Genomic DNA, 19,069 nt, shown 5'->3' on the forward strand with positions numbered 1-19,069 from the left:
AAAGTGTAAAGTGTTCTACTCAAAGTTGGTTATTCTAAAGCTATTCTCAAAGCTATCTATATTCATAAAATAAAACGTCTATAATGTAATATAAATTGAAGTTTTTAGACTTTGCTTGTCGATGATGGGCGTCACGTAATATCGCGATATTTGGGATGCGGAAGTTCATGTCAGATGATTCAGGTCATGTGGTGTAGTATCTCGATTAGACGTTCTTTAAACAGACTCTGTGTGTAGTGTTAGTCAATAACAATTCATTTGAATCTCTGCGTGAATACATCTATCGTGGAGACGCTTCTTTCAGCATGCAGAACGTCATAAACTCGGTGAAAGGCACTGCTTTGGGAGTGGCGGAGTTTTTAACGCCAGTTTTGAAGGTAAGGCGATGAGTGTTAGCATGATCCTGTAGCTGCAGCATTAAACAAGGGGTTTAATGAGTGTAAAATGCGAGCATTTAACTGTAAGCAGATATGACTGAACCTATGCTGTATTGATGTCAGCAGAGATCAGTACGAGCAGGTGTGCATGTCACAACATTAGAAAACTAGCAACCTGTCAGATGGCCCAAAGTTCAATAGACGCCATATATATTTGACTGTGACATATAATTTAGGAAATAAAAGTTTGGAATTGCACGGAATTTGAAATGAGATTTAGTTAAGACCATAAATATGTAATGTTTTCTTCGTGGAATGATGCATAGGATGCCACATCACTCAAAGTTATGTCAATTGTGCAACAACACTGTGAACAGCAGTGCATGCTAATCTATAGACTCTAATTTACTGTAAAAATTGTTTAATGTTAGAACTAAAATGTATTTGATTTTTTTTTCTTTTAACTTGTTATAATGGATGTGCATTGTTATGAATTATGTTAAACTTAATTGCATAGACAATATATACATGAATGCATGAACTGATCAAATGTATTGTGTGAATTCAGTGTAAGTAGCTATGAATTAAAGCATCTACAAAATGCATACATGTAAATTTAGATGTGAATGTATTGCTACAATTTACCACTATAAATTAATTTACATATACTCTAAACGATGACATTTTGTGCAGTGCAAAACATAAATTTTTGGGCCATATCTATGTTAACCGACATTTAAATGAGCAAATAAGGAAGGGATAGTTTGTCAACTGGCATTTGAGATGGCAAAGCTGTGTCACACACCCAGGCCATCTACATTGTTCAACCCTGTTATAAAGACTAGTTAGAAAATGTAAATCATTTTGATGTATCTCCCTTTTCCAGGAATCTAAGTTTAAAGAAACTGGGGTTATAACTCCAGAGGAGGTGAGTGTGCATTCTGATTTTGCTACGGTCTGAAATACTTTTTACACAGTGTTTCAAGAACAACAGTGTTTTTGTGTTCTGTACAGTTTGTTGCAGCCGGAGATCATCTGGTTCATCACTGTCCCACATGGAAATGGCAAGAAATCACACACACACACACACACACACACACACACACACACACACGCGTACACACTAGGGTGACCACCTGCTAATAAGCCCAAGGGGGGACAAGGGGTATGTTTCTGAGGGACAATGCGGGACACCCCATGGGCAGACTCACTGATAGTAGTTTACCCATTTCTAGCACGTACCACCTTACATGGTATATTAATAATGCCCTATTCCCCTAAACATTGACAGATGCACTTACACTTACGATTTGATTTAGCTATTTTATTTATTTTTCATTACAATTTATTAACTTTAAATAAATTATAATATAAAATTATAGGATTAAAATGAATTGTAGTTGCTCAACACCACAGGAACAGTTAAAAAAAAAAAAGTCTAACATCACAACTCAAGGGAAGGGAATTCACTCATTCACTAATCCCTATATAGTGTGTGGCAGTTGAGTTCACTATATCAGGAAGGAGTGAACAAATAAATAAGTGAACGGATTCGGACAGTGACGTATAGCCTACCCTGCGTGTGAGACTTGGAGCTGTTGCAAAAACATTGCCATGTGTACTTTTACATAACATGTACCTAATTTTAGAAAATAATACTAATAGCAATAATACTCAAAATTACTTTATATTGCACTTATACATACCTCCCGCGTCAGCTTTGTGGTTTCATCGATGGTATATAGTAATAATAATATATATATATTTATATATATTTTTGTAATGCTTTTATGTTCATAATCATTAATTGCTATTAAAATAACGTACCGAGAACAAAAATAAACACACATAAACGTTCATAATTATGTATTTATTACTTTTAGTATCTTGACACTGGCTCAAGCAGCGTTTTGAGCTCAGATAAGATGGTTGTTGATGGTCCTCAGGCGACTGTTAATTTTACATCGGAATACACAACCTGTTATTAACGGAAAAATTTAAATTATCCACCAAATTATCATTTTTGTAAGTTAACAACGATGCCACCTCAGTAAATTAGTCAAAAAGTAAATGGAGTTATTGTCTACATAACATATTTTAATATAAATAATGTAGGAAAAACGTTAAAACAGAAATAATAAAGATGTAAACTTCATCTCTCATTCAAACTCGCTCGTGCTGAACTTTCAAGTAGCCTAATGTTCGTTTGGCTGCCTGGGGCGCGAGGATATAGAGCGACCAATGTTTTTTGAGCAAGCATTGATTATGCGTGACACAGTCTCAATTTGCGGGACGCATGAATGGGGTTTTAAACGCTGTGCGCGCACGCGCTACGCGGGACGGGTGGTCACCCTAGTACACACTAATCTTTACATCTGTGCAATAAAAAAAAATTCATAATAATAATAATGTTGCCAAAGGGAGGTTTTATCAGATTTAGATTAAGATTGTTAAATTAAGATGTATTAAATTATTTAAAGTAATTAAATTTAAGCTAAAACAGACTTAAGGTAAACAAACATATTTATTAATTAATTTAAAATCATTAATATTATGTTCCCTCAAGTTGTGTCACTTGGAAAACCTTGATATATGAGGGAATTTTCATAAAAACTGTTATTTTTTAATAAAACTTCACATGACTAATATTATGTAGCTTCCTTTTTTTAATGCCTATTCTCTTTTGTGGCTTTTTACAGTGTTGAGAATAGATTTTCTTTACTTTTAGGGCATCTGGAGAAGAAGCAAAAGTGAAGCCTTATCTGCCCAAAGACAAGCAGTTTCTGTTAACCCGAAATGGTAAAGGAAGTGAAAATATGATTCAGTTTCTCAAACGTACATTCCCAAAGTATAAATCAGTTGTAATTGTTGTGTGAAGCTGTGATGAATGTGCTACAGCTGTTTTGTAAATGTCACAATATGGCTCAGTCCCGTGTTACAAGCGCTGTAAACAGATGGAGTACTCTGACGAGCTGGAGGCCATTATAGAAGAAGATGATGGAGATGGAGGATGGGTGGATACCTATCATAACTCTGGTATGAAACCGAATCTTAAAACACGTTAAAAGCACGTTTTTGTCATGCTTAAGTTTCTGACAGACATACTTATGGACTCTTTTTGTGTTCCTAGGTGTTACAGGGGTGACAGAAGCAGTTCGGGAAATCTCACTGGATAATAGGGTAGGCAGCCTCACAGTAATCCACAAGTAAACCACGCAACTCTAGTCCATCGATTAACATCTTGTAAAGCAAAAAAAAACTGTGTCTGAAAGGAACAGTTCTATCATTAAGATGTTTTTAACTCTTGCTTCTGGCTAAAATACATATCGTCTATCCGTAACTTTGCTTTCTTCAATTAAGAAATCTGAAGAGAAAAATATACACAGATCAAGCATGCTATACAAGTGAAAACAGCTCTAAACAAATATGTCGGTGGATTTTAATGTGAGAGGACAACAGGGATGGACTTTTCAGTGGAGGAACTGTAGTTATGAACTACAAACACAGGTTTTCATTAAACAAGACATTAATTGATGATGGACTGGAGTGGTGTGGATTACTGTTTTGTTTTTATCAGCTGTTTGGACTCTCATTCTGACGGCACCCATTCACTGCAGAGGTGAGGAAGTGATGTAATGCTAAATTTCTTGAATGCCCTGAGGATGAGTAAATGAGTCATATTGTGTTTATGTAAAATATACTGTATATTGTTTTGGATGTGAAGGACAATATGAATATGAACGTGCAGCCGGGTGCATGTGGAAATGGTGATGAAGATGATGATGACGATGGAGAGCCAGCAGACATGGAAGGTAGCTCTGAATGTTTTAAATTCTTTTTTATTTTCATGACACATCATCAGTTAGTAGTAACAGCCATAACTGGTAATTGTATACTTTATATTTTATGTTTCAGAATATGAAGAAAGTGGACTTTTGGAGACAGATGAAGTAAGAAATTATCCTGGACATGAGTTTTCAACATCAAGATTTGCTTTTGCAGAATTATACATATTATACATATACATACATATATAATATTTCATATTCTTTGTTTAGGCAACTCTTGACACAAGTAAAATGACTGATTTAAGTAAAACCAAGACAGAAGCTGGAGGGGAAGATGCCATTCTACAGACAAGAACCTATGATCTTTACATCACATATGATAAATATTACCAGACACCAAGACTATGGCTGTTTGGATATGATGAGGTAACTTTGCTATATTTTGATTTTATGTGATAGTAATGTGATTTGATGTAAGCCTGTTTTAGTCATTTCACTAAAGTGAAGCACATTTTGTTAAAACCCTGCATGTTGTCCTTATTTTTCAGGACAGACAACCTCTAACGGTGGATCAGATGTATGAAGACATCAGCCAGGATCATGTTAAAAAAACAGTCACCATTGAGAATCATCCCAACCTGCCACCACCTGCTATGTGCTCTGTGCATCCATGCAGGTATATACAAACTTGACATGCATCTACCTCTTATTTACATTTACCTCTCATTTACAGTCAGCAAACTAAAAAGCTGCTCTCTTGATGTTATTCGTCAGACATGCAGAGGTGATGAAAAAGATTATCGAGACCGTGGCAGAAGGAGGAGGAGAACTTGGGGTCCATATGTATCCTTTCTATAAAAAAAAAATAGAATACTATAATAAATGCTTAAGCACATACACTGTCGTTCAAGTCTTGTGTGTGTCTGTGTGTGTCTGTGTGTGTGTGTGTGTGTGTGTGTGTGTGTGTGTGTGTGTGTGTCTGTAATGTTAATTTCTGTGATGCAAAGCAGAATTCTCAGCATCAGTACTCCAGATTTTCGGTGTCACATGATCCTTAAGAAATCATTCTAATATGCTGATTTGCTGCTCATGAAAACAATGTTGAAAACCGTTCTGCTGCGGAAAAGTTCATATGCGTCTAAGTCTTCACTCTGGCGACTAAATGATGTCTAATATTAGCCAATGGCTAATAGATTCTCTGATTTTACTCGCCAGTGTTTGAGTAGGAGGCTAAGTATAAGTTTAGCACAGATATATTTTCACTAGCCAAACACTCTCTGACGGAGCGCTTCAGAGTTTCACTCTCCATCAAGCGATATGTTATTTTTTTAGTTCATCACGACTCGCGTCACTTTATCTGACATGCGCGAAGTGGGCAGAACTAATGAGCAAATGGCAATCTCTTATTATCATCCGTTTTGATTTCAGCAAATCAGTTCCCACGAACGGACAACCTGATTAATATTCATAAATCCAGCAGCTCGAGCATTTATTATTTATTTACTGTTGTTATTAGTAGAATTCAAATTATTATTATTATCATCATCTTATCAGTATGAATGTTTATTTTTTCCCCCTATTATTAATATTATTATTATTATTATTATTATTATTATTTATTTATTTATTTTTCTTTTTTAACAGAAACACTAAATGACAAACAAAGCACTACCAACAGTCCTAAATTCAGTTAAAATGTCTGTGCATTTATAAATGGTTACCAAGTTCATTATAATTACTAAAGTTGTATCATTAAATAGTACTTGATTATCCAGATATCATATTATAATGACTGACTGACTGATGTTAAGAGTGTACTTTCAGGTATTTTAAAAGCTGTGCCATTTTAAAAACTTATACAGTGTGTGTGTGTGTGTGCGTGTGCGTGTTTGTGTGCATATACTGTGTAGATCGATACTGACACTAAACTTTAGTGTGCCTAAACTACACACATCTTGTAGACTTCTTCCTGATGTTTATGCCGTATTGAACAAATGTTTATGTTGGCTCATGAGTAACCTTTTTTTTTTTTTTTTTTAAACACAGTTTCCCTTAACCTTAATAACTCCAGGTATCTTCTGATTTTCCTGAAGTTTGTGCAAGCCGTCATTCCTACAATAGAATATGATTACACAAGGCATTTCACCATGTAACTCACTGATACGGCCTCAAATATGACAAGTATTGTAACTGCATTGAGGAAGCAGCGACAATATAAAACTCAATAGAGACACTGTCCTGGAAAGATGCTGGGATTGTTCTGGGAAATGCTTCGGAGGGGTTCTGCTGAGTCTGATGGTTATCCACACACATTTAAATCCAGTTTTCTCTACTATTCTTCAGCTTCATCTCTGTATTAGCCACTTGCTCTTAATGCTGTCCTGAAACTAAAAGTGTTTCATTTTATATTTACTTTTCAAAAAAACCTATGTGACACATAACGAGACATTTCTCTTGTTTTAATGGCAAATAATAAATGGCTGTCAGAATATGTGGGTGTTATTTGTATGATCAGAATCATTTTGTGTGAGCTGAGCTTTTGCTGGTGTCGGACGTGTCTACTTCCATTAACACATTGTTCTTTGAATGTTAGAATCACTGTCTTGAATCGAGACCATTTTTGTGGTAAAACATATTCACAATCCAAAATTAGGCATCTGTAGAAGGGATATATACCACAATTATTGTATTTGTGGATTTTAACATATTGTTGACAGTACAAAAGAGAAAGATAAGCTGGAAAGGATTTCAACCTGTTTCAAGCTCATTGTGCATTTCTGTCATGATGGTCCATAGATAAACATTCAAATTTACATCATAAATATAGGTCTGTTTAGTCTTTTAAGGTGGTTGAATGCATTCTACGTTTTAATGCAAAACTGAAAAAACATTATGCTCTTAATTGTTTGACCCTCAGTTAATAAAACTCACTTTTTAAGCAGATTTACTATTTGTATTCGCTACTAAGGCTGGAGAAATTCATATTACACATTACTCTTTAAATATCAAGGGCAGTATTGCCTTAAAGTAAAAATAAATAAATATATATATTTATATTTGTGTGTGTGTGTGTAAATATATTGTATGCGGATTGAGTATACTCTGCTCAAATATTTAATCTAATCGGGCCCTGTATAATGAAGGTCTTATTTTGATTTGATCCTAAATCGTTTTTCAAATTTTTTTTATATATATATTGTTGTTACAGTTCTGTCTAGCCCGAAAGGATTTATTACGATAACTGCAGTTTGCGGTTACTGTGGCATGCAAGAAAATTGAACTATTCTGGCTGGTGGCTGCGCCATATAAAGTGGGCGGGGCCAGTACGGTGTCGCTCCGCCTATAACTGCTCTCATTGGCTCGGTCACATTCTTAAGGGAGATTTAGAATAAATTAATGTAATTTTGACACTACAGTAACAGGGCACAATCATAATTCTGCAACCAGGAAGCAGTGAGAAGATTTAACTGTCACATTTCATTTAAAAAACATCCAATGGATGAACATGGAGGCAACCCAACAAACGGAGAAAACAAGCAAAAGGTGATGTTTGTAAAGATAAAAGTATTTGTTAAGTATCTGCGTCAGTTCATTGCAGGGTAAAGGTTTTAAGATGTCTTGGTAGTCTGTAATCTTAACTGTGTTATATCAAAGACTATATAATACAAATTAAAGAGACTTTGGTTATATGCTGTTGCTTTTTATAAATTTTAGCTTGAAAAATATCCGATTGACATGACGCCAGCATTTTGAAACCTAACTGACATCGATTACGTCATACTGACTGACTTTGTCTGAGATCGCTCTTTAATTAAAATAGTTTCTAGATTTCCCTTTGAAGTATTGTTTTGCTTTCTCTATTATATCTTTTTTCACTATTCTTTAACATGCATTGGAGGCAAAGCTATATTAAACACTAGAAACACTAGAAGTAGCTAGTTACATAAAACTGTAACTAACCAAATTAATCCTAGACAAAATAACGTTAGTTATTATTAAACACACACACACACACACACACACACACACACACATATATATATATATATATATATATATATATATATATATATATATATAGCCTGTCACTGACCTTCTGAACTGTACCTATCCCAGAATTTAGAAATAATTAGTTCTGTATAAATGTTTTTTTTTTTTTTTTTTTTTTTTTTTTTTTTTTTTATAGTTTCAGGACCTATTGTTGTTTCCTGTTTGCATCTGATATTTCTATTCAGGTTATACCAATGATTATATTAGAGTTACTTTTAATAGATTAATTCTACCTGTGTGTCAGATTTGTTATAATTTATTGATTTTTTTCTTTAACACACTTGTTTTCATAGACTTACAGCATGGACTCAAAGAATGAGAATGAAGAGACGACTGAGGAGACTGAGAACAATCTGGTGCCTCATGAAGTGCCAGTCAGTATTTATAGACAGACAGACAGATACATTGGCTGATTGATCCCCCCCATAACTCCTTTCTGTAGTTTTTAAGTACAATTATGCTATTATAAAATATGTAAATGGTAATAACAAGGATTGTCCTAATTTTTAACAGTGTACATGCATACATACTACATGCAATCAGATGTATTTGGTATAAATTAACTGAAGTGCATGTATAGTACATTCATTTTTCTATAGTATATACAGACATCATCATATGTGCCTGCAATGCTTTTGCTTTCAGACAGGAGTTCTGACTGTGCATATAAAGGATTGCAAAGTGTTTCCAAACATATGTATCCTTATATTTTCCAGCATCTCAAAATAAAAAATTTAAATATTTTGCAATTTAAATAATTTTAGCACTGAACTTTTTTTGTCATCGTTTTCTTTGATCACTTATCCATTCTACACAAAAGACTTTCAGTTTTTTCTCAGGATATCTGTTGGGGGAAAGGAAAAGTGCACCAAGCTTCAAAGCAGCAAAGATGCCAGAGGAGGCAAAGCAGATTTCTCACTTTGCTTTGATGAGTGGAAATACTTCTCCATCCAGGTTTGTCACTACCCTGAATTCTTCCACATTTCCATGGAGTGTTTTTGATGTGTTGGCTGAATTTATGTGTTCTGATCTGATGTTAGAAGATCTGTATCACACAGTAATGTTAGTATTATTTACTGATTTGGGAACAACAGTTTAATCCAAAACACTGATAAAAAAAATTATATTCAGCCATTTTTCAGTTCTCAAAAATTGTGTTTGTGTGATGTGCTTATGTATTTTCATTCAGCTTTATGCCTGTTTTATTTTTTTATTTTTTTAATTCAGATACCTGAGCAGAATTCCAGTGCTGTGAATCCCAATCAAATCATGGTGGAGCTTCTTTTCTTTGAGCCAGCAGCAAGAGATCCTAAACCAATGGGCAGTGCTTTCTTCAATGTGTTGAAAGTTCTCAATGTATGGCTTTTTAAAAAAAATTTTTTTTTTACAAATTCTCAAACCTCCTGATGACTGAAAAATAATGATGAGATTATCTTTATCCAGGAATCCATTGTCAGTCATCAGTTTAATGTGATCCTCAATAAGCAGGTAACCACCAGGTTTACTGTTGTTTGTGTTTGTGTGTGTAAAGAAAAACAACACTTAAATTTGGCATGGAAATTAAATTAACTCTGTTTATAGGCAAGGCAAGGCAAGTTTATTTATATAGCACATTTCGTACACAATGGTAATTCAAAGTGCTTTACATAAAAGAAAGTAAAATAATCATGAAGAAAAAAATTAACAAAAATAAAACAAGCAATTTTAAAACTTTTAAAATGATAAAATAATAATAATAAATAAATAAAACAGTGAAAATATAGTGCAATCTGTTCGGACATTGCACAGTGCTCATTCAATAAGGGCAGAGCTAAACAGATGGGTTTTGAGTCTAGTTTTAAATGTGACTAGTGTTTTAGCACATCTGATCTCTTCTGGAAGCTGATTCCAACTGCGGGCAGCATAGTAACTAAAGGCGGACTCCCCTTGTTTTGTGTGAACCCTTGGTATTTCTAACTGACTCGATCCTAGTGATCTGAGTGCTCTGTTAGGTTTATATTCAGTGAGTATATCTACAATATATTTCGGTCCTAGGTCATTTAGTGACTTATATATGAGTAAAAGTACTTTAAAATCAATCCTAAATGTAACTGGAAGCCAGTGTAAAGACCTGAGGACTGGTGTGATATGCTCAGATTTTCTGGTTCTAGTCAGAATCCTGGCAGCAGCGTTCTGCATGAGCTGCAGCTGTCTAATGGTCTTTTTGGGAAGGCCAGTGAGGAGCCCATTACAATAGTCCACCCTGCTGGTGATAAAGGCATGAACAAGTTTCTCCAAGTCTTGACTGGAAACAAAACATCTAATTCTTGCAATGTTTTTTAGATGATAGTATGCTGATTTAGTTACTGCTTTGACATGACTACTGAAACTAAGGTCTGTGTCCAGAATCACACCAAGATTCCTGACTTGATTTTTAGTTGTTTGACCCCTAGAGTCAAGGTATGCATTCACCTTGAACACTTCATCTTTGTTTCCAAATGCAATGACTTCAGTTTTTTCTTTATTTAACTGAAGATAGTTCTGGCACATCCAACTATTAATTTCATCAATGCACTGGCAGAGGGAGTCAATGGGGCTGTAGTCATTTGGAGATAAGGCTAGGTAAATCTGGGTATCATCAGCATAGCTGTGGTAGGCAATTTGGTTCTTTCTCATTATTTGACTTAGTGGAAGCATATACAGGCTAAACAAGAGCGGTGCAAGAATTGAGCCTTGTGGGACTCCGCATGTCATGGACATCCACTTAGACGTATGCTCTCCTATACTCACATAATAGCCTCTCCCTTCTAAGTATGAGCAGTCAAGCACACTTTTGAAAAAAGATGTGGGAAGTGTGTCAAGACAACAGGTTGATGATTTTAGTTGCTGCACTATGTCTTCCAGAATTTTGCTATCAATTGTTTCAAAAATAGACATAGTATCATTTTGATATTTTGGCCGAATCTGTTTGACCTCTGCATTACTTGAGGATGTGCTAATCGCCTTCCTGATATTTATGATCTTCTCAGAAAAGAAAGAAGCAAACTCATTGCATTTGCTGTCTGAGAGCATTTCACTTGGAATCTGACTTGGGGGGTTTGTCAGTCTCTCAACAGTGGCAAAAAGAGTACGAGTGTTATTTAAGTTACTGTTTATAAGGTTTGAGAAGAAATTCTGTCTAGCAGTGGCTAGTTTCACATTAAAAGCATGAAGGCTCTCTTTATGGGGTGGTGTTGGCGTAGTGGATAAGATGCATGCCTTTGGTGTGAGAGACCCAGGTTCAAATCCACTTTGAGACACCAATGTGTCCCTGAGCAAGACACTTAACCCCTAGTTGCTCCAGAGGCGTGTGACCTCTGACATATATAGCAATTGTAAGTCGCTTTGGATAAAAGCGTCAGTTAAATGAAAATGAAAAATGAAATGAAATTTATAGATGCTATAGTGAATTTCAAGTTTCGTCTTCCTCCACATCCTCTCGGCTTTTCTGCATTGTCTTTTCATAGTCTGAACTGCTGTTGATCTTCTCCAAACTGATTTCTGTCTGTTTGTTTTCTTACTGACTATTATTGGAGCAATATCATCAATAACATTCTTAACTTTTGAGTTGAAGGAATCAAGGAGAATATCAACAGAGTCTGCAGAAATGCTTGGTGTTAAAGATATAGCCTCCATAAATAGTACACTTGTGTTCTCGTTTATGCATCTCCTTCTGACAGAGACAGATCTAGATTCAGTGGTAGCAGAGATCAATATATCAAAGAAAATACAGAAGTGATCAGATAGTGCTATGTCCTTAGTAACAATGGATGAAATGTTTAGACTCCTACTGATGATTAGATCCAGAGTGTGTCGACCTTTGTGTGTGGGTCCATGCACATGCTGAATCAGGTCAAAAGTGTTTAGAACCGTTATCATTTCTTTTGTAGTTTTGTTTTCTGCATTATCTATGTGAATATTAAAATCCCCTGCAATTGCAAAACAGTCAAACTCTGAGGAAATTATTGATAACATTTCTGTGACCTCTTCAACAAAGGCTGGAGAGTATTTTGGAGGCCTGTAAATAATAATAAACAGAATGCGTGCAGCACCTTTCAGCACAATCCCTAGATATTCGAAAGACAAGTACTGACCAAATGACACTTGCTTGCATTGATAGACATCTTTAAATAGAGCAGCTACACCCCCACCTCTCCTAACAGTCCTGCAAACACTCATGTAAGTGAAGTTAGGAGGGGCTGCTTCATTTAGGATTGTTGCACTGCAGCTGTCTTCTAGCCATGTTTCATTTAGAAACATAAAATCCAGATTGTTTGTGGTTATAAAGTCATTGATTAGAAATGATTTATTTTTTAGTGAGCGAATGTTTAAAAGTGCTAACTTGATGGCAGTGCTTGGTGTCTTTATATCAATCTTAGTTTGATGCATAATTAGATGACGCAGATTAGATGAGTTTGCCCTTCGGCTTGAGAAGGCCTTAGACTTTCTATCACGTGATAAAACTGAAATAGAGAAAGCTGCAGGCACACTCGGTTCCCGCTTGGTCTGTAAGCAATTGTGAATGTTGCTGCTATTATAGCGGGGACCCGACACATATCACTGAGAGCTGCTATCAGTTGTTTTTGGTTCAACTTCAGTAGATAGAGGGTTTGGGCCCTGGCGATGTGGCAGCGGTCGGAGAGCTCTCATAGGAACAGGGCCCACAAACTTTGGTGGTTGGGGGGCCCGCCGTTTTTTTGTTTATATCTGCGGGCTAGCAGCGAATGAGTGGGAGAGTTTAGTCCCAACATACACCAATTCCTCCATTTTCTGTGAGAAGCACAGAAGTGGAGATGCTGGAGAGAGGGATAATGTGTCTGGTGAGATGGGCTGTGTCTCTGGTGTTTCCGGTGGCTATGATGTGTTGTCCTGGCTTCCCTGGCTGTTTTCCAGAAAGTCGTACTTGGGTGGTGAATCTTGTAGCTGTTTTGATACATCACAGTCAGTCTGTGAGGAGCTCTGTGGGCAGGGCTCAGCCGGGATAGTGTCTATCAGCAGTGTTTGTTTTGGCTGGGTGGTGTTATCAGTGTCCTTGTGGGATATGTCAACCACATGATGACTCGGACCCTGTGTGTGTGCTGAATGGATTGACATACTCTGCTGAAGGATGACGAAGGGAGAAGAAGATATTGTCCTTAAACACTCTTGCACCAAGTTTGTTTGGGTGGAGGCCATCTGGTTTAAACAATTGTCTATGGCCCCAGAAAATATTGAAGTTGTCGATGAAATTGACTCCTTTTGTATTACAAGATCTTTGTAGCCATTTGTTGAGCCCAAGCAACCGTGAAAACATATTTGTTCCCCTTGCTGGGAGTGGTCCACTGATGAACGACTGAACTTTGAGTCTTTGAAGTGTTTCAAAGAGTTCAATGAAGTCCTTCTTAAGGAGTTCTGACTGCTCTTTCCGAATATCATTCTTTCCCACATGGATGATGATTTGATTTGCAGTCTTGTGCTTCATCAGAATGTTCTGAAGTTCCTTGTTCACATCAGAGACCGTTGCTTGAAGAAGGCAGCATGTTGTTGTAGTCCTGCTACGGATGTTTCTGATAAAAGAGTCACCCACTATCAGAGTCCTTGGCTCGGCTGCGCTCTGAGCTGAAAGCCGCTGTCTGCTCGTCCTTGAGCACCTGTTAGTAGCAGTGTTAGCTGCTGGCTGATCAGATCCATGTTTAAATACATTTGGGGATTCCTCACCCACATTTATTAATGCTTCAAATCTGTTCTCCAGATGTATAGGGGGTGGTAGAATACCAGTATTTACAAGCCTAGTCATAGTCGAATCTGGGGTAGAGGAAGCAATGGCAGCAATACGAGAAACTCGTGACAATCTGATATCTCGTGTTCCTTTGGGTCTCGCTCCCTGTTTGTGCCATCGATTAGTGTGGCGATCAGTTTCGGCTTGTTCCTCTACACTTGGTATAAACTGTTGAGATTCAGAAGATTCATGGGACTCACCGGCTGTGTGCTGAGGGGGTCCATGACGACGGTCTGCTAAGTGTTCCGTCTGTTTTGGAAATCCAGAAAGAAACTTTGTTTCAAGAATCACAATCCTTTGTAGAAGTTTGCAGCAGTTAATGCAACAAGTAGATCCAACAGGAGGCATTTTCTCTCTCTTCTGTTTGAATGTAGGCAGCTGTTATCCCGTCACAGGAATGTAAGCTGTTAGCAGTGGGAGACAAAGTCTTCTTTTTGCAGTCCCAATGTTTTTAGTTTTAGAGTTTGTGCCAAAAATCTGTTGTTTGAGCACTGTGCTGATCTGCTGAAGTAAAAATCTTAGAAAAATCAGAGAAAAGTACAGAAATAAGAAGCAAAGCGCAAAGCAGTAAGCTAGAACGTCCGAACGGTAGCAAAGCCGGAAGCAGAAATGTTTTTATATGTAAATGCACCTCATTGATTTGTTTCTTTTTTTAATTTCGACATTTGTAGTCTTTGATAGGAAGTGCTAAATCTTCTATCTATCTGAGAATATAAAATTAAGTATTGACTAAACAGTATATCCTTTTTTAATTTATTTTTTAGTCTTAGCAATATAAAGTGTATTTTCAAATATTAATAATAAAAAAAAGTAAATGTATGAGAAGTATAAATCAGAACTATACAATTGGTACATATCAGGTTTGCAGATGTATCCTAAGATAATTTTTAACTAACTGCCCATCTTTTATGCTATGTCAATTTTATGTTACATAATTGTTTATCTACGAGTTCTCACTACAAAACGACCAAATTGTGCTCTATTCTAGGAAAGTGCATTGTTGGGTTCATGTGTAAGAGAAAAAAATATGATTTTCTGTTTGATTGTAGGTTGTTTGCAAGTTAGATGTTGAGATGGCCATAACATATGGGTCATTTGGTTATGGACACTCTCATCAGGTCAGTAATATTACTTAGGAATGCTGTAATGTTTTATATATAAGCTCTTTATGGTCAGTTAGACATAAGCATTTTAGAATGATAAACTGTTCATAATGGTGTTCTGGTGTTTCTTTAGGTGAAGCATCCTCAAAGGACTGTGGAGGAACAAGTGGAAAAATCCCTTTTTCCCCACTGTCCTTCACCCGACAACCTCCATGATCCTGACCAGTGAGATTTCCTCCTAAAATAAACAGTCAAATTACTGGTTTTTCACGTGAGCCACTAAACTTGCTTCTTTTTCTTCTCTTTCAGTAATGTAAAAACCACTCAGTCAGACATTATTTCTCATTTGATTCAAAGAGACAGCCAAGGAGGCAGAGATCCCAGTGATCTTATGGACCAAATAGAGAAGAGAGGCAGGTGAGAACTATATTTGAATGTTTAATTCAATGTACATTTTTGTAATGTCATAGGCTACACTGTGTTACCGGTAATAATAACCTCTGTAAAGAAATAGTTCACCCAGAAATACTTATTCTGTAAATGAAATAAAGCTGAAATACAAATACAAAAATATATATATATATTTGATGAAGAACTCTTAAAAAACACAACATTATTAATAGAATAACAATTAAAGCTAAAAAGAAGTATAATAAAAATGGCAAAAGCTCATAAAAAATAATTTAAACTTGAATTACATAATAAACTGGAACTACAGATTATCAAACCTGTATTGTTACCTAAAATTAAAACAGAAAATATATATATATATATATATATATATATATATATATATATATATATAAAAACGTTTTTTGATAATTGAAATAAAGCTGAAACAATGAATAAATAAAATATAAATATGTCATAAAAACTTGAAAAATGTAAACACAAATGAGAAACAATGAGTTATATAATTAAAATGACTGAAATAAAAATAATGAAAGCTAAATAAAAATATTTGAAAAATAATACCAATGACAGAAGCACCTAACAAAATGACTAGAAATTAAAACCTGAAAGTAAAATGAAAACCTAAATGTAAATATAAACTATCCAAACTTTTATAAAATTCTGTTGCGGCATTTAAATTCCATCGCTTTAAAGGTGCTGTAGGGAACTTTTGTAAAAAAATATTTTTTACAAATGTATTAAACCTGTCATTATGTCCTGACAGTAGAATATGAGACAGATAATCTGGGAAAAAATCAAGCTCCTCTGGCTCCTCCCAGTGGTCCTATTGCCATTTGCAGAAACTCCATCGCTCCCGGTAAAAAATAACCAATCAGAGCTGCGGTCCATAACTTTGTTTGTGTTCAAAATGTAGAAAAATGTATATAATAAGCGAGTACACCATGAATCCATTTTCCAAACCGTGTTTTTGGCTTGTCCTTAATCACTAGGGTGCACTTATAATAAGTGTTTATATTTGGACTATTTTAGATTGCTTCGGGGGTACCGCGGCAGAGTAACCCAGTACCTTTGTGATTCTTCATAGACATAAACAGAGAGAAGTAGTTCCGGCTACGATGTTCTTCCGCAAGACGCAAGCAGTTCTGTTTATTAACCGCTAGAGCGTCAAAAGTTCCCTACCGCAGCTTTAATGTACTTGTTTTATCTCATACATGTAGGGCATTAGTTTGATTTATTTTGCTGTAATTAATGTTTAGGACTTAATTTCAATGTCTAAAATCAGACCAAAATAGCTTTAATTGTGTTTTACTGTTGAGGAATGTAGCTAGGAGGATGTCACTTGATGATGTCATAATTTGGCATTTTAGAATGTTCCGCCTATAAAAGCAGCAAAGCTGTCAGATTCTTAATCATTTCTGACTGATGCTTCTGACTTAGGCATTTCCTTGCAGATACAACAGTTGCAACAGCGAATTTAGGATTTGAACTATACCTATACCTATATAGAATTTGCGATTTGAACATTGTGAGTTCCACACAGAGGTTTGCTTTGGACCAAGAGCTTTTTGAAAAAAGTCTTCTTTCAGAGTCAGTCAAAATGTCCACCTGCTATGGTTTAGGTGATGTTAAAGGTGAAAGAGACCAGTCGGGCCCTTTGTTTGTGGGTAATTTGCACCCACGTGTAACCGAACAGGTGCTGCTTTCAATCTTCCTCCCATTTGGACCAGTCTGTTTTGTGAAAGTGTGCAGAGACAGAGCAACCCACCTCCCTCGTGGATTTGGCTTTGTTACTTTTGCACACCGTCACGATGCACAAAATGCCCTAAATGCTATGATTTTTTCTGACCTCTTGAGCACACCCATGCAAATCAAGTGGGCTAAACGCAATTCTACTTTGAGAAAAAGTGGGATTGGAAATATAATTATTAAGGGCATAGCAAGAGACACCGATGACCTTGCTCTATATGACACTTTCTCATACTTTGGGGAAGTTCTCTCCAGTCGAGTGGTCTGCTACAGTAATGGTCAACCAAAAGGTTTTGTCCATTATGCCACACCAGAGGCTGCTGATTTGGCAATTAAGAAGCTAGACGGTATGCTCCTAAATGACCATCTAGTTTCTATAAGTCATTACAAGTCCTACGAGGAACGCCAGGCGAGCCAAAATGAGAATTCCAAATGCTGCAAAAAGAAAGACAAGTCTTTACATATCAAACCTGCCATACAGCTTGGACAGTGAGGAGCTGTGCTCCCTGTTTTCTGTGTTTGGATATGTGACCAATGCAAAGGTTATTATGAACAACAGTCAGCATGGGTTATGGATTTGTTTTATATTCCTCGATTAATGATGCCATTATAGCTGTATCATTAATGAATGGCTGCATTGTTGGCAACTGGCCACTGAAGGTTGCTTTCTCCCATGGTGCAGAAAAAAGGAAAGAGAACCCTAGCAAAGAACAAAAAACAGACAAAAAATCTTTAGCCTATTAAAAATGCTTATCCTATTCTTAATGATATCAATCAATTAATTTCTCCCAAGGTTTTTTTTTCTCTCTTTCTCTTACTCATGGAGTTTCGGTTCCTTTCCACTGTCACCTTTGGCTTGCTTAGTTGGCGACACTTAATAAGGCAATATAACTGCACGGTCATTATTGGATAAAAACTGGAGTGTTCTGATGATGACATCACTGTTTTCTCCAGAGCTGCTATAAATAAATGATAAAATAAAATAAAAAAAATGTGCAGAGATTTTTGTGTATGTGTGTGTGTAACAATTTATAATGATTAACTTACAGAATCTTTCTAATATTTCTTCCTTATTAGCATGAGTCTTTTTAACCCATTCATTTCTGACACTAAGTTCAGAAAAATCTTCACACGTTTAGTTTGTATTTTAAGATGTGAGGGTAAAAATGTCCCTTATTTTATACAAAAGTTAAATAAGATAAATGTTAGACACAGCATTGTCAATGTCATGTGTTTTTGCTGTTTTGCCAACAAAATTAATTATGTATATATGCATCAGAATACAGTGCATAGTCATATGACCATATAGGTTTTATTTTTACTTGACAGTCTTTTTACACTATTTACAATGTATTAAAAAATAGCTGTGCAATGACTCTTCAGATCCCCCTTTTGTGGTGCCCCCAGGTTACCCAAGCTTTATAAAACTCTAGAACAATGTGAGACGAAGCAAGATGTTGTTCAGTTTCTGGAGAAACTGGTTCTGAGACAGGAGCCCGAATCCCCCTGGACAACAAATAACCTGGAATCAGAAAAGCAACCAAACACATCAGCAAGTCCAGTCCTGTAACCATGTAAACACACAAATGTAAGCTTTTCCATATGTAATCACTACCCTTTTAACCTATGACTCCACTTTCACAGGATAAAACTTCACCTTAAAATGAAACCTGCCACATTCTCCAACAGAAAGAATCAGAAGACAGTTGATTATAAGATGATGTGGTGTTTAGAACAGTTTTTGATCTCTTACACAATGTGTGTGAATGTTTTGCTTATGAATGTCTCAATAAAGATGCTGGACAATAAATATTT

At 36.0% G+C, this 19,069-nt stretch overlaps 2 protein-coding genes across 2 annotated transcripts; both read left to right on the plus strand.

Annotated features, from left to right (window-relative positions):
• Nucleotides 1-166: 166 nt before the first annotated feature.
• On the plus strand, nt 167-6,654 carry atg3 (autophagy related 3). Its single transcript, XM_052558963.1, has 12 exons — nt 167-377; nt 1,264-1,305; nt 1,392-1,441; nt 3,106-3,176; nt 3,306-3,413; nt 3,508-3,557; nt 4,102-4,189; nt 4,293-4,327; nt 4,436-4,591; nt 4,714-4,841; nt 4,940-5,008; nt 6,237-6,654. Exons 1-12 carry the CDS (start codon nt 306-308, stop codon nt 6,316-6,318), a joined length of 951 nt encoding a protein of 316 aa, XP_052414923.1. The 5' UTR covers nt 167-305; the 3' UTR covers nt 6,319-6,654.
• Nucleotides 6,655-7,532: 878 nt separating this feature from the next.
• On the plus strand, nt 7,533-19,064 carry LOC127959664 (cation channel sperm-associated targeting subunit tau-like). The gene is made up of 10 exons (XM_052558964.1): nt 7,533-7,708; nt 8,509-8,589; nt 9,055-9,169; nt 9,443-9,571; nt 9,659-9,703; nt 15,041-15,109; nt 15,228-15,319; nt 15,404-15,511; nt 18,662-18,828; nt 18,899-19,064. The coding sequence occupies exons 1-9, from the start codon at nt 7,665-7,667 to the stop codon at nt 18,822-18,824; spliced, it is 846 nt and encodes a 281-aa protein (XP_052414924.1). The 5' UTR covers nt 7,533-7,664; the 3' UTR covers nt 18,825-18,828; nt 18,899-19,064.
• The last annotated feature ends 5 nt before the right edge of the window (nt 19,065-19,069 follow it).

Source organism: Carassius gibelio, chromosome B6, assembly GCF_023724105.1.
Source record: "Carassius gibelio isolate Cgi1373 ecotype wild population from Czech Republic chromosome B6, carGib1.2-hapl.c, whole genome shotgun sequence".
Classification (NCBI taxonomy): domain Eukaryota; kingdom Metazoa; phylum Chordata; class Actinopteri; order Cypriniformes; family Cyprinidae; genus Carassius; species Carassius gibelio.